The sequence below is a fragment of the Trichechus manatus genome, unplaced genomic scaffold, assembly GCF_000243295.1.
Source record: "Trichechus manatus latirostris isolate Lorelei unplaced genomic scaffold, TriManLat1.0 scaffold00006, whole genome shotgun sequence".
NCBI classification, from domain to species: domain Eukaryota; kingdom Metazoa; phylum Chordata; class Mammalia; order Sirenia; family Trichechidae; genus Trichechus; species Trichechus manatus.
The window spans coordinates 4,494,432-4,507,206 of record NW_004443942.1 but is presented as its reverse complement, the minus strand read 5'-3'; the positions used below and the strand labels follow the sequence as shown (position 1 = coordinate 4,507,206).

The 12,775-nt window shown below is 41.1% G+C and overlaps 1 protein-coding gene across 1 annotated transcript in view; it reads right to left on the bottom strand.

Moving 5' to 3' along the window:
• Window positions 1–12,775, bottom strand: part of LOC101350619 (MICAL C-terminal-like protein) — a 66,465-nt gene that overhangs the window by 26,986 nt on the left and 26,704 nt on the right. The window contains exons 8-9 of the mRNA XM_023736926.1: window positions 11,543–11,635; window positions 9,087–9,180 (exon numbers count right to left, since the gene is read on the bottom strand). Coding sequence (XP_023592694.1) covers window positions 9,087–9,180; window positions 11,543–11,635 — 187 coding nt within the window. The remainder of the gene's footprint in view (window positions 1–9,086; window positions 9,181–11,542; window positions 11,636–12,775) is intronic.

Here is a 12,775-nt window from a genome sequence, read left to right as displayed (position 1 = left end):
CCTCCCTGTTCTTAGTTTTTTGGTATTATGAATTTATGCTGCTATGAATATGTATATGTCCCCTGGTCCATGTGGGCAAGAGTTTCTCTGGAATATATACTTAGGAATGAAATTCTTTGGGATGTAAGGCATGCAGATGTTCAGCTTTACAACATAAAGCCAAATTGTTTTCCAAAATGTTGTGACAACTTACACTTCTACTAATACTGAATAGGAGCTCCCCTTGTTCCTCATTCTTGCCAAATACTTGGTGTCATCAGACTTGGTAAGTTTTGATAATTTAATGGTTTAAAATAGTTTTTCGTTGTAGTTGTAATTTGCATTTTCCTAATTTCTAATGAGGTTGAGTGTCTTTTTATATGCTTATTCAGTATTCTCCTTCTGTAAAATATTTATCATTTACCTATTTCTATACTAGGTTACTTGCATATTTCTTATTGATTTGTGAGCGTTTGTTATATATTCCGGAATACTAAATCTTTGGTGCAGTGGTTAAGAGCTTAGCTGCTAACCAAAAGGTCAGCAGTTCGAATCCACCAGCTGCTCCTTGGAAACCCTATGGGGCAGTTCTACTCTTTCCTATAGGGTTGCTGTGAGTCAGAATTGACTCAATGGCATTTTTTTTTTTTTATGGTATCTATTTACTACCAACTTGAGGTCAAAAAGATTCTTCTTAACTTTTCAGGTTTCGTTTTCATATTAAAGTCTTCAATTTATACGAAATTGATTTTTTGGACGCTGTGAGATAAGACCCAATTTCGTTTTTTCCTGTAGGGATAACTGACTATCCCAGAAACATTTCTTTCCCAGTGATTTACAATGCTACTGCTGGTTTATATCAATTTTTCATATATGTGACATTTTGTTTGGGTCCTTTGGTGGCTTTCATTAAAGTACTAAAATTGGCTCCATAAAGGTTGTGCATATATATATATATATATATACACACACACATGTATACATATTTTGGTCAGATTTACTTCTAGGCATCTTATATTTTTGATGCTAATGTAAGTGGCATCTTAGTTATTTCACTTTCTAACTGCTTCATGCTAAGATATAAAAATGCAATGGACTTTTCTATTTTGATCTTACTTATTGCAATATAGACTCTTTATTATTTCTAATAACATATCTGTACATTCTTTGGGTTTTTCATGTGGACAATTCTATCATCTGGAAACAACAAAAATTTTGTTTCTTCTTTCCAAGTCTTATACCATTTTTTTCCCCTTGTCCTACTGCAGTGGCTAGGATCTCCTTTACAATTTTGAATAAAAGAGGTAATAATAGGCGTCCTTATCTCATTACTGATGTTAAAAGGAATGCTTCTAATATTTTGCCATCCAACAATGATGTTTGCTTCAGGGTTTTGGAAGATATCCTTCAAGATAAGAAAGTTCTCTCCCATTTTGCTATAATTTTTTATCCTAAATGGGTGCTGAATTTTGGCAAACAATGTTTCTTCTTCTATTGAGAGGATCATATGTTTTTCTTCTTGTTAATATGATGATTGTTAAATCACCCACAGATTCTCAAGTTTTAAAATTAGTTGGATTAAATGTTCAATATATTCTCTTTTCATCTCTAATATTACATATTTCTGTCCCCTTATTTTTTAAAAGCAGTTTCAGAGGGTTGCCTTTAGTCTTTTTAGTCTTTTCAAAGAACCAGCATTTGACTGTTTTATCTTTATTCTCTATTTCATTTATTTCTGCTCATATTTCTGTAATTTTCTTTCTTCAAGTTTATTCTGTTGTTTTTTTTTAACCTTAAGTTGGACACAGCTTATCAATTTTCCACATCTCTTCACTGCATCCCATATGTTTTGATATATTATGTTTTCGTTATTTATATTTAGTACGTTTTAATTTTCCAAGTATTTTAAAAATATCCATTTAATTTTTTTTTTTTTTTTTTGATGCACAGGTTATTTAGAAGTGTATATTTTACTTTCCAAATGTATAGTTTTAAAAAATATCCTTTGGCTATTGATTTCTAAGTTAATTACACTTGCAGTCTATAATACAGAATGTGGTTTTGATTTGTACCTCTCTGATGGCTAATGACATTGAGCATATTTTCACGTGTTTGGTGGCCATTTGAATGTCCTCTTTGGTGAAATGTCTATTCAAGTCCTTTGCCCATTTAATGACCGGGTTATTTGTCTTCTTTGTTGTTAAGTTGTTGAAGTTTTATACGTATTTTTGTTATTACGTTCTTGTCAGACATACGGTTTCTGAAGATATTCTCCCAGTGAATGGGTTTTAGAGTATCTAGCCCACCACACCGATGCTCCATAACTTCTTAGTTATGCTCTAAGCCATTTTCTCTGGGTAAAATAATTATGGCAGTATTTTTCAAACCTGAAGGTTGCAACATCAATTTTATGGGCCATAACAAGCACTAAAAATGAGATAGAGTACAAAACACCAGTCTTTTACATGTAGCAAAAATAAAAATTATTTCATGAAACGTTTTATTTAATTATATATTTATATGTATTAACTTGTGTTAGAAAATGCATTTCTTACTGTTGCTATGATTAAAAAAAAAAGTTTTAGAAAGCAATACTCTAAGGCTCATGACTTCGAGGTTTCAATGACCCTTGGATCCATGCAACAGAGAGGACTCAAGGCTTCTTCAGAAGAGACTCTTGGTCTCACCTGCACTGGGCCTATTTCTGCTGTGAGGCCATTGGCTTTCTGCAGGGTGGCCACTGGGGCTGGTCACAGAGGTGAATATATAATAAATGGCGTATTGAGGCCCTCTGCTATGGACTCTAAGCATCCCAGCATGTCCTTGCTGATTGTGCTGAACTGCAAGGCCTAACTGTCCTCTGACCCTGAGCCATTCCTATAACTAGTCAGGTAGACAATACCAGGAAGTAGGACAGGGTACCATAGCATGACTACTGAACAACTACTTGCTTCGCCTGTTAGGTCACACCATGGGACTTGGGGGCAGGACAACTGGTGCTGCCATTCTGATGCTCCTGCTGTTTGCTGTGCTGAGTACTAAACTGCCTTGCTCTCATGTGAAGAATTTCATTGTTTACTTTCACGTCTAGAAAGTTGTGGCAAACCAACCCAACCTCCTTGCTTCCTTAGACATTGTCTTAAGCTGAGCTTTCTAGAGGAGCAAAACCTTATCTCAAGGAAATGGCTCATGCAGTTCCAGAGGGTGGCAAGTCCCAAATCCATGGGTCAGGCATCAGGCTGGAGGCTTCTCCTGACTTGTGTGGTTGCAGGTGCTAACGAACCCAAAATTGACAGGTCAGGTGGAAGGCTGCTGGCTCACAGGGTTGGGCGGGAGCTGGGGAATCCCAAGATCTGCAGGTTAGGTGGCAGGCTTCTGGTTCATGTCCCAAGAACTGGGGGTCAGAGGATGATGAGCTGGATGTAGGATCTAGAGAGAACTTTGCCAGAACATCCAAATACATTGGATGCAGGCCACACTCCCCAAGGAAACTGATTGGCTTTTCAATTGATTGGCTTTCAACTGATTGTCTACTCACATCAGATCCCAAAATGGAGGATGATTACATAATATCTGCCAAACCACTGAGAATCATGACCTAGCCAAGTGGACACATAACCTTAACCATCACAGACATCTACTTTGAAGTCTTGTTACTGCTTGCTGTTCTCTATGTGGTTGGAGTTCTTTCCTGACAACATTACATTAGGTATATTATGTGATAAAATAATATTATCTGTGTTTCCAGATAACATGGCCACCTGTATTCAGGCTCTTCTAGGATCACAGAAGGATCTCAATCCTTCCCCTGCTATGCTGACCTCTGAAAGCACAATGACCAGCCACTTCTAATGACTGATAAGACAGTATAACCTTGAACTCACTGACTTTCACTACATTTAGAGAACAAATAATTACGGAAGCTTGCCTAAAAAGGACCCATTTCCTAAAATCTATTCCCAAATTATGGCCAACTGTCAGGGAAGCATGCCTCAAAACCACAGTGTTTGATGCTCATTGTTGACAACTTTTACTGAATTGTTCTTTAGGGTAACAGTATGAGGCTACACTAAGATCCTTATATGGACCAGGCATGTGGAATTCATGCATTAAACATATTTAGAGAAACCAGTTTAAATTTCTGCTAGGAAGTAGAGTTATAAATGGATGTAAATGAATGAACAAACAAATGAATACAATCGAGAAATCATTCCACTATCTAGCTTTTATGATAGATATAAAAGAAGAGAGAAGGAATTAACATTTTCAATAACTATTATGTGCCAGGGACTTTTTTGGAGGGTGCTTACTTACACATTATCTCATACGATCCCTGTGAGGCTGACATTATTAGCTCCATTTTACAAATGAGAAAACTTTGGCAGAGAGGAAATAATTGTCATATAATAACAGCATCAGGATTCAAACTTTGGAGTGTCTAACTCTAATATCTATGTTCTTTCCAGGACACCTCACTGTTACTTTATTCAGGACATTATTTTTCCCTCTCTTCTTCAGCAGCAATCATGACAAACACCACAGAGTACAAGCCAAACTACTTCCCTCTTCCTGGCTAGGTCACTGCAATTTCTCTTATCGTAACATGTGCTCCTGGTGCCACCTGCTGGCAATCTTGCACATCCTGATTTTTCTTTGTAAACCCCTCTGTCTGGTTCCAAAAAAGGCAAGAAGCTCAAGGCAAACAACCAGCTGGGAAATCTTCCTCGAAGTTGGTACAGCTATAAGGGAGGAATAATTCCTATCCATCTCCTCCAGAGGCAAATCCTTTCACCTTCCAAATCCTCTCTCCTCCCTCTCAGTTTCATCCAATTTCACCTGTCTGCATATATTGAAAGAAAGTCCCATCGTCTGACTAAGGCCAGATTCTATTCATCAGACCATCTAAATGTAAATGGTGCTCTCCTGCCAGAGAAGGGTAGTCCATGGCCCTGGCACCTAATACTGACCACCACATTGACAAACAACAAACCACTGGGTAACAAGTCCCTTGACCCAGAAGAGTCTAAGTGGCTGGCAAAGCTAGGCTTGGCCTCCTCAGACGAGGTGGGCCCAGGACAAGTCAGGCTGCCTTGTGTCCTGGTCCTTTACTGTGGGCAGCCAGGACCATGAGGCGAGTCCATTCCCTTTGTCAAAGGTATCCATCCATGCTACATACAGACACACACACACACACACACACACACAAACACACACACATCCCCTGCAAAACATAATGATTTGTCATCTGGGGTGGTTTGTTGGATTCTTGTTTTTCTTTGTTCCCCTTTTCTTGACAAGTGGGGAAAAACCCTTCCTGGGGGCTGCGGAGCTTATTTCTGACTGTTGGAAATAAAGAAAGCAGGAATTGTTGTCACGACAATTAGGAGCTCATCAAAGACTCTTTTTGCTCATCAGCCATCATTGCCCTTCGTCCCGCACCCCCGCATGTTCCTCTAATTCAATGCCTGCCTAATGAATAACTCCCAGGAACAAAAGACCCTTTCAGCCTGGCTCACATAATTATTAGAGGAGACTTGCATAACTGTGGCAGACTACTCGTGTTTTCAGGCCTGTCTCTAAATTTGGTTATTCACAACCTTTATAGCTCAATATTATTGCCTAACTGTGATCATTTTCTAATTATCCTAATAATACCTATTAAATAATTCCCATTAAATCACTTGAACTGGAGCAGCACAGGCCAGCTCAAATACAACCTAACCTAATAAACAGCGGCCATTCATTAAGCAACAGGGCAATCTCTTAAAGGGGCTGAATAGAATATTAAACTGCAAAGGAATATTATTATTGCATAAATGTTATTACAAGTTAGAGTGTATTAATTTTGTTGCCTGGTTTGCAGATCTTCCATTTGCTTTCCTTTGGGGCCACTCTTCATGATTTGACTCTTTCAGTCTCCAGCCCCTTGTTTATCTGTATCTGTCACCCACACAAGGACAATCAAGGAGAACAAGGCCCATAAACTTAGCAGGGAATTAAATTACCAAGGATATAAAGGGAATGAATGGAATCCATCTTCTGGTTGGGCTGGCCCACCTTTGAAACCACAAGCTGGCTGGGTTTCTTTAGCTGATAACTCAAAATACCCTTTCTTTACATTTGGGAGTGAGGGCGATTTCCAGAGCAAGCTTAAAAAATTTGGTCTGTATTATTTAAATTTCAAGCTGTTAAGATTAGAGGGCTAATTCCTTAAAAGTGAATGTATGTACTTAACAGTATTTTGCAAAATAATATTAGATGGCATTTATTGAATGCCTACAATGCTGTGGAAACTCTGGTAGACACTTTGCCCATCAATATTACTAATTCTCAAAACAATCTGGTAATGTGGGGATTGCTCTCTCCATTTTACAGATAAGAAATCTGGGTCCAGAGAGGTTAAGTGATTTTCCCAGGACCACACAGCCTAAATGCAGCAGAATGGAATTTGAACGCAGGGCTCTTGAATGCCTACAACTCATCCTTTCCCACTATGCCACACTGCTTCCCTGTGTCGCTAACAGCAGACTGAAACATGCCCTAGATTTGCTGGTTTATCCATTTCATTTCCAAAGCCCTCCTTGAAATCAGAGGATTTCAAAAGACAAGGACCTGGGCCTTCTTGATTGGGAACAAGACCGCACACCAAACAAGGACAGTTCATTCTACCCAAAGTCCCAACAGCAGCTGTGGAGATGAGCACTGCTTCTCACTCCAAGCAGGAAGAAGCAGTCATCATTTTTGTAATGAAGCCTGCTTCTGGTGAGTGAATTTGCATTAGCTTTGCAAAGAAATACAAAGTGTATTTCAGTCAGAAAAGGAATAAATACATATTGATCATCTACTCCATGCCAGGCCCTGTGCTAGGGCTTTCATGTAGATTATTGTAGTCAAGCTCAAGCTCACCAGAAATCTAAGAAAACAGGTATGATTATCACTCCTACTTTCCAAATAAAGAAACTGAGGCACAGAGGGGGGACATCTGACTCCAGCGTTCCCCCTGCTATCCAGAGACAAACTAACCATGGATTAGTGAAGCATGGGGCGGGGGCAGTGGTGGTTCAGTGGTAGAATTCTCACCTTCCACGCAAGAGACCTGGGTTTGATTCCCAGCCAATGCACCTCAGGTGCAGCCACCACCCATTTGTCAGTGGAGGCTTATGTGTTGTTACCATGCTGAACAGGTTTCAGTGGAGCTTCCAGACTAAGATGGACTAGGAAGAAAGTCCTGGTGATCTACTTCTGAAAAATCAGCCAATGAAAAACCCTATGGATCACAATGGTCCAATCCTGTTGTCCGTGGAGTTGCCATGAGTAGGGGGCTGACTCAAAGGCAGCTAATAACAACAACAACGAAGTGTGAATCAGGGTCCTTCACTTGTGTGGGTTCCTTGCAAGGCTCTGGGAAAAGCCCTCACAATTTTGCATGCATGACTTTGTATGAGCTTCAGGCCTCGCAAAATCTAGATCTCCCACTGCTGGTATCACGACTGATCTCAAATAAATGAACTTTTAAAATAATTTAAATCCTAGCCTTTCACTATGCTATTTAATAAATAACATGTTATTTACATTATTGTAGACAAAGATATGCGCTTTCACTGTTTGGTTTTTCATATTTTATTTCAAAAACATGCAGGAGGCTAAAGGCCTCACATTACAAAACTAAAGAGACAACACCCCCAGCAAACTCTAAGGGGCTCTCTGGTCACACTGCAGCAGGAGGGTTTCAGAAAAACATAGATTTCTTTAAGTCACTCCTCACCTCAAAACCCTTTGATGGCTCCTCATTTTTTAAAGTCATTTCATGTTTTTTCACATTGGGCCTTTGCAGGTGCTGTGCCCTCATCATTCATTGGCTAGCTCCTCTTCTTCCTCTGGGTTTCAGCTTATATGTCACTGCCTCCAGGAAGCCTACCCTGACTTTCCTCCCTCCCCTGCCTGCAAGCTCAGTTAGGAACCTGTGGCATCAGCTCCCATCACAACTGTCATTACACTGTAATGTGGTTTATTCATTTACATGTCTGTATCCACCACTGGTCTCTAAGCCTCTTCCAGGCAGAAACCGTGTTGTACTGATTATTACAGACCAAATGTCTTAAAGTTCTACATTTAGCAGATCCTCATCAAATAGATCTGTTTGAATCTAAGAATATGAAGCTATCATGGAAGAGTTACCAGTTACTGCTTTACCTTATGCCAAGCAGTGTGCTAATTTAAGCGTTTTTTTTCTTCTTTAATTCTTGTATGAATGCTACAAGGTAGCCAACGTATCATCCCTGTTTTGGATGACAAAACCAAAGTTCAGAAAGGTTTATAATGTGACTGGCCCTAGGTCACACAGCTTGGACTTGGACTTGGACTTTAAATGTGGGCTTTGAATCACTACCAACATGCTTGAATGCCCAAATATTTCTCCTGAATTTATCTTAATCCCTGAATTGCAAAGAACACTTACACTAGCAGAAGAGAGGAGGGTAAATCAGAAACTCAGTTACAAGACCCACAGACCAACCAATATCCCAGGGAATTTCAAATCCACCAGTTGGATTTTTAAAGTCTGAAGCAGTTCTGGATTTCGCACCATATGTCCTGGTGGCGCAATGGTTAAGAGCTCGACTACTAACCAAAAGGTTGGCAGTTAAAATCCACTGGCTGCTCCTTGGAAACCGTAAAGATTTACAGCCTTGGAAACACTATGGGGCAGTTCTACTCTGTCCTATAGGGTCGCTATCAGTTGGAATCGACTTGAAGGCAACGGGTTTTGGTTTTGGTCCACACTGACAGATCCATAACCTGTAACAGGTCTCATTATTTTTCCCAGATGATTCCAAAACCAAACCAAACCTGTTGCCGTTGACTCGATTCCAACTCAGTGACCCTACAGGACAGAGGAGAACTATCCCATAGGGTTTCCAAGGCTGTAAATCTTTATGGAAGCAGACTGCCACATCTTTCTCCTGGAGTAGCAGCTGGTGGGTTTGAACTGTGAACCTTTTGGTTTGCAGCCGAGTGCTGAACCACTGCGCCACCAGGGCTTCTGCAGTACTATCATATCACAGAATTCAGCCCCAATCCCCACTGCTCTGGTCCACTCAGATGCCTACCTGCTTCTCCTCTCAGTGCTTTCTCCAGCCTCACACCCTGGATCTCGAACGCCCTCTGCCGCTCCTCCACCTCTTCCAGTTGCCTCTGGATGGCCTGCAATACCAGGATCACAGGTCACATAGGGACTCTTGACGTACAGAGTTACAGGAGGGGGCCGACTCTGCCACTTACTCTCCAAGGGGAAACGGCCCTGTCCATTGCCATTTTACCTCCTTGGTTAACCAGGCAATGCCCTCTGAATTCCCAAACAACCAGATCTTGACATTTTCCTTTTTTGCTATGGAAATGCAAAGCAAGGAATTTGTGTGTATGTTCATCCGCCCTCAGGTAGAGGTTAACATAGTCCCCGTTGACAAGGCCAACTGCACCGAAGTCCTCCGTGGCAGAAGATGCTGGGCTAGGTGAGCAGTCCTCAGGGTTTCTGTACCTAATGGCTCCGAGACTCTGGAGACCACAGCCTCTGACTGCAGTCATGATGTAATAACTGGAGCTGCAGCCACCTCACAGAGTGGGGCAAGGGCTCTGGGGGCAAACACAGAGCCTACTCCCATTCCATTTTCCCAAGAAGAACCACTAGACACCTTCCAAGAAGCTGGTCTGGAGCAGGAGCCCCAGGGCCAACTCCTGGGGCTTGGTGTTCCTTTCTCAGGCTATCTTGCTCCGCCACAGCCACAAACTCTACATATCCTTTCACTGCACCACTGGGCTAATGCCCAGGGTTCTTCTACTGTGGAAGGGTACTGTGGCTTTGTTACTAGCAGGCTATTAAGACAAGACACAAGCCATTTAGCCCATTAAGAGACAACCTCACACCTGCCTGAGACTCACCACAGGCACCGAACTAAGGATCATGACTTGGTTTGCATTTATACATTTATTTTTCCTACTAGCTACTTCTCTTGTGTATATTAGTAAAGAAAATTAGGGGGAAAATCTTTCCTATATAAATTTTGTCAATCTCCATCATTTTTTTTCTCTGCTTTCAAACACCATGCTGCCAAGAGGCACATCTCTTGGCACCCTAACACTGCACCTGGCAGAACAGGTATATTAGAAGAACTGTCAGCTGTTTGGGCATGCAGAACATACGTGTGCTTCCTCCTTTACCTTACTTCAGCTCTTCCTTCTTCACTCCACATTTCTAAGTCCCCCTTGATTCAGGGGTGCAAGAGCTGAAGAACCTCCAACCCTATGAAGACATCCAAGCAGGGACAGGATCTGAGCAGCCACCCAGCTCCTCTTGTCCTAGCTTACAGTGTTTAAGCCCCAAATGTGAAATCGGAAATAGATGTGAATTCTATCTAAATCACTTGTAATTTCATGCCCTCTTCCTCTCTATCTCACTTATGAAGACAATTAAATATCTACAAATTCATCTCTTGCTGTCAATGTGCAGAATTTCTAAAGAAAAGGAAACATTTAAATGACTTTATTACTGATTACTGTGCAGTTACGGCTATGTGGTCATTCTTTAGAAACCAAGGATGAAAGTCATCTCAAAGACTAATAAGGGCCATTATGAAGGCCAGCAGATTAGGACTCAAAAGGCCATCTTGGTTCTTCTCTGATCACCACCTACTGTTTGGATTGAAAATACATGGCTAGGACATTGCTGAGTTTGCCAATACGTGTCATAAAGACTTATCTTGTTTGTAGAAGGAAAAGTTGAAATGATTCATGGAAACTTGTTTTAGGAAATTGCGAGTGGACAGAGGTGAGTTTATGGGAATTTTCCTGTCTACTAGGTGAAAAGGGTGGCTGTTAAGTCAGTTACTATGAAGGGGAAAGGAGGTTGGATTCAATGACTTCCATCTTGTCAGAAACAATGTACAGGATTACAGGGCTAGATAAAGGGAATACCTGGAGACAGGGATACAGGGTACACATTGGATTAATATGGGTAGTCATTCTAAGTTCTTATGCCATTAAACCCAACTTTTCTTCAAGACTTGGTTTTGTGTCCTCAGGGAGATGGAGCTTGCTCTCAAAATCTATATTGTCTATGTTGGAATACTGGATACTTATGTTTTAAATGAATCTTGGGGTAAAGCCCCTCGTACTTGTCCATTAAGCAAAGACATTGTCAGGAAGTTGGTAGAAGGGGTGTGTCCTCACAGAGGACAAAACTAGGGTCACTGTTTCGCAGCAGCCAGGGCTCAGGATGATTCCCAAGGCCGTTGCGTTGGTTCTTGTTTCAGCCTTACTTTGCAGGATACAGATCTGCAGATGGAAACGTGGCTGGGAGTGGGCCAGCTTAACACCTGGGCGCAGGGTCCCACCAGTGATCGTACAGGGGACTTCAGTATGGCCACAAAGCTGACCCATCAGAGAAGTTAGACTGACCTTGTTCTATCCCTCCTCCCCTGCAACACAGACTTGCAAAGCATTTTCAGACCTAGATTTCCAGGATCCCAAACCTCAGGTCTACTCACTGGACTCAAGTTTGTTTTCTGACCTGAGCTTTATGAAGTCTTTTCAACTCTTCTTGCTTAATTAGTTGCTTTGTTGCTTTTTCCAGTTTCTTTTGTCTTCTAAGTGTCTTCCTCTCCTGTGAAAATCAGCAGAGAAGAAAAAGAAAAAAATGTATCAGAAAAATGAGGTTGAAATTTACCAAAAACTGTCATGGACTTGTGTACTCTTCCGTCAGTGCTTCCTAGCCACTGCTTAGCTTCTAGAGTGGTGCTGCCCAACAGCGTTTCCCGCAATAACAGAAATAGTCAATACATGTACTGTCTGAAATACGGAAGTCACTGGCCACATGTGGCTATTGGGTGCTTGAAATGAAGGTGGTGTGAATAAGAAATTGAATTTTACGTTTGATTTAATTTTAATTAATTTAAATGTAAATTCAAATAGCCACATGTGGCTACTAGCTACCGTATTGGAAAATGGTAAGAGACCCAAGCAGGCTAGTCTCCTATGTCTAGCCATATGTCAACCAATGGCTAGTAGATACTATAGTGGGAAGCTGGTATGTTTGTGAAGTGGTGTATATGGAGGTGTGTAGGCAAGAGTGGATTTATAGAGCACTGGCTTGATTTAGTTGAAGGAAGGAATAATATACGACTTACACTTTACATGGGTGCTACCATAAAGTCCAGGGGTGATGAGTCTGGGACACACACACACGCATATACCCATACAAGTAGACCACATAAAACCCAGTTAACAACCTTACATAGTCCTTAGGTTGAGTCTATACTGCCTAATAGACCTGGAATAGAGGAACATATCTAAATAATACAAACTACGAGTGTTTCTTGGCTTGAGGTGGGCATAAGATTACTTCCTTTCCCTACTTCACATTGTTTGTACAAATATAGCATTAATGTCACTTTGTGTGTGCCTGGACTTGTAGAAAAGAAAAAAAGAGCATTCAAAATAGATGCATATAAAATAAATGTGTAGATCTTGATGGTGTCACTTCCAGATTTTAGGCACCAGAGAAAGGAGAAGTCATCGGGTGGCCAGTTCAACATAGTGGAAGGTTCAGGAACCTTTTGATTGGGGAAGTTGTGGAGAGTCATGGTTGAGCCCTGGGCCCAGCTGAGCTGCTCGGGTTTTGGCATGTCACACAACTCACTGAACTTCAGTGAATTCTTTGAAGCAATGAGAATGATTTAATGCCTCCCTTGTAGAAATGTAACAAGGATTAAATGAGACAATGCAGGTCAAGCCCTTCACAGAA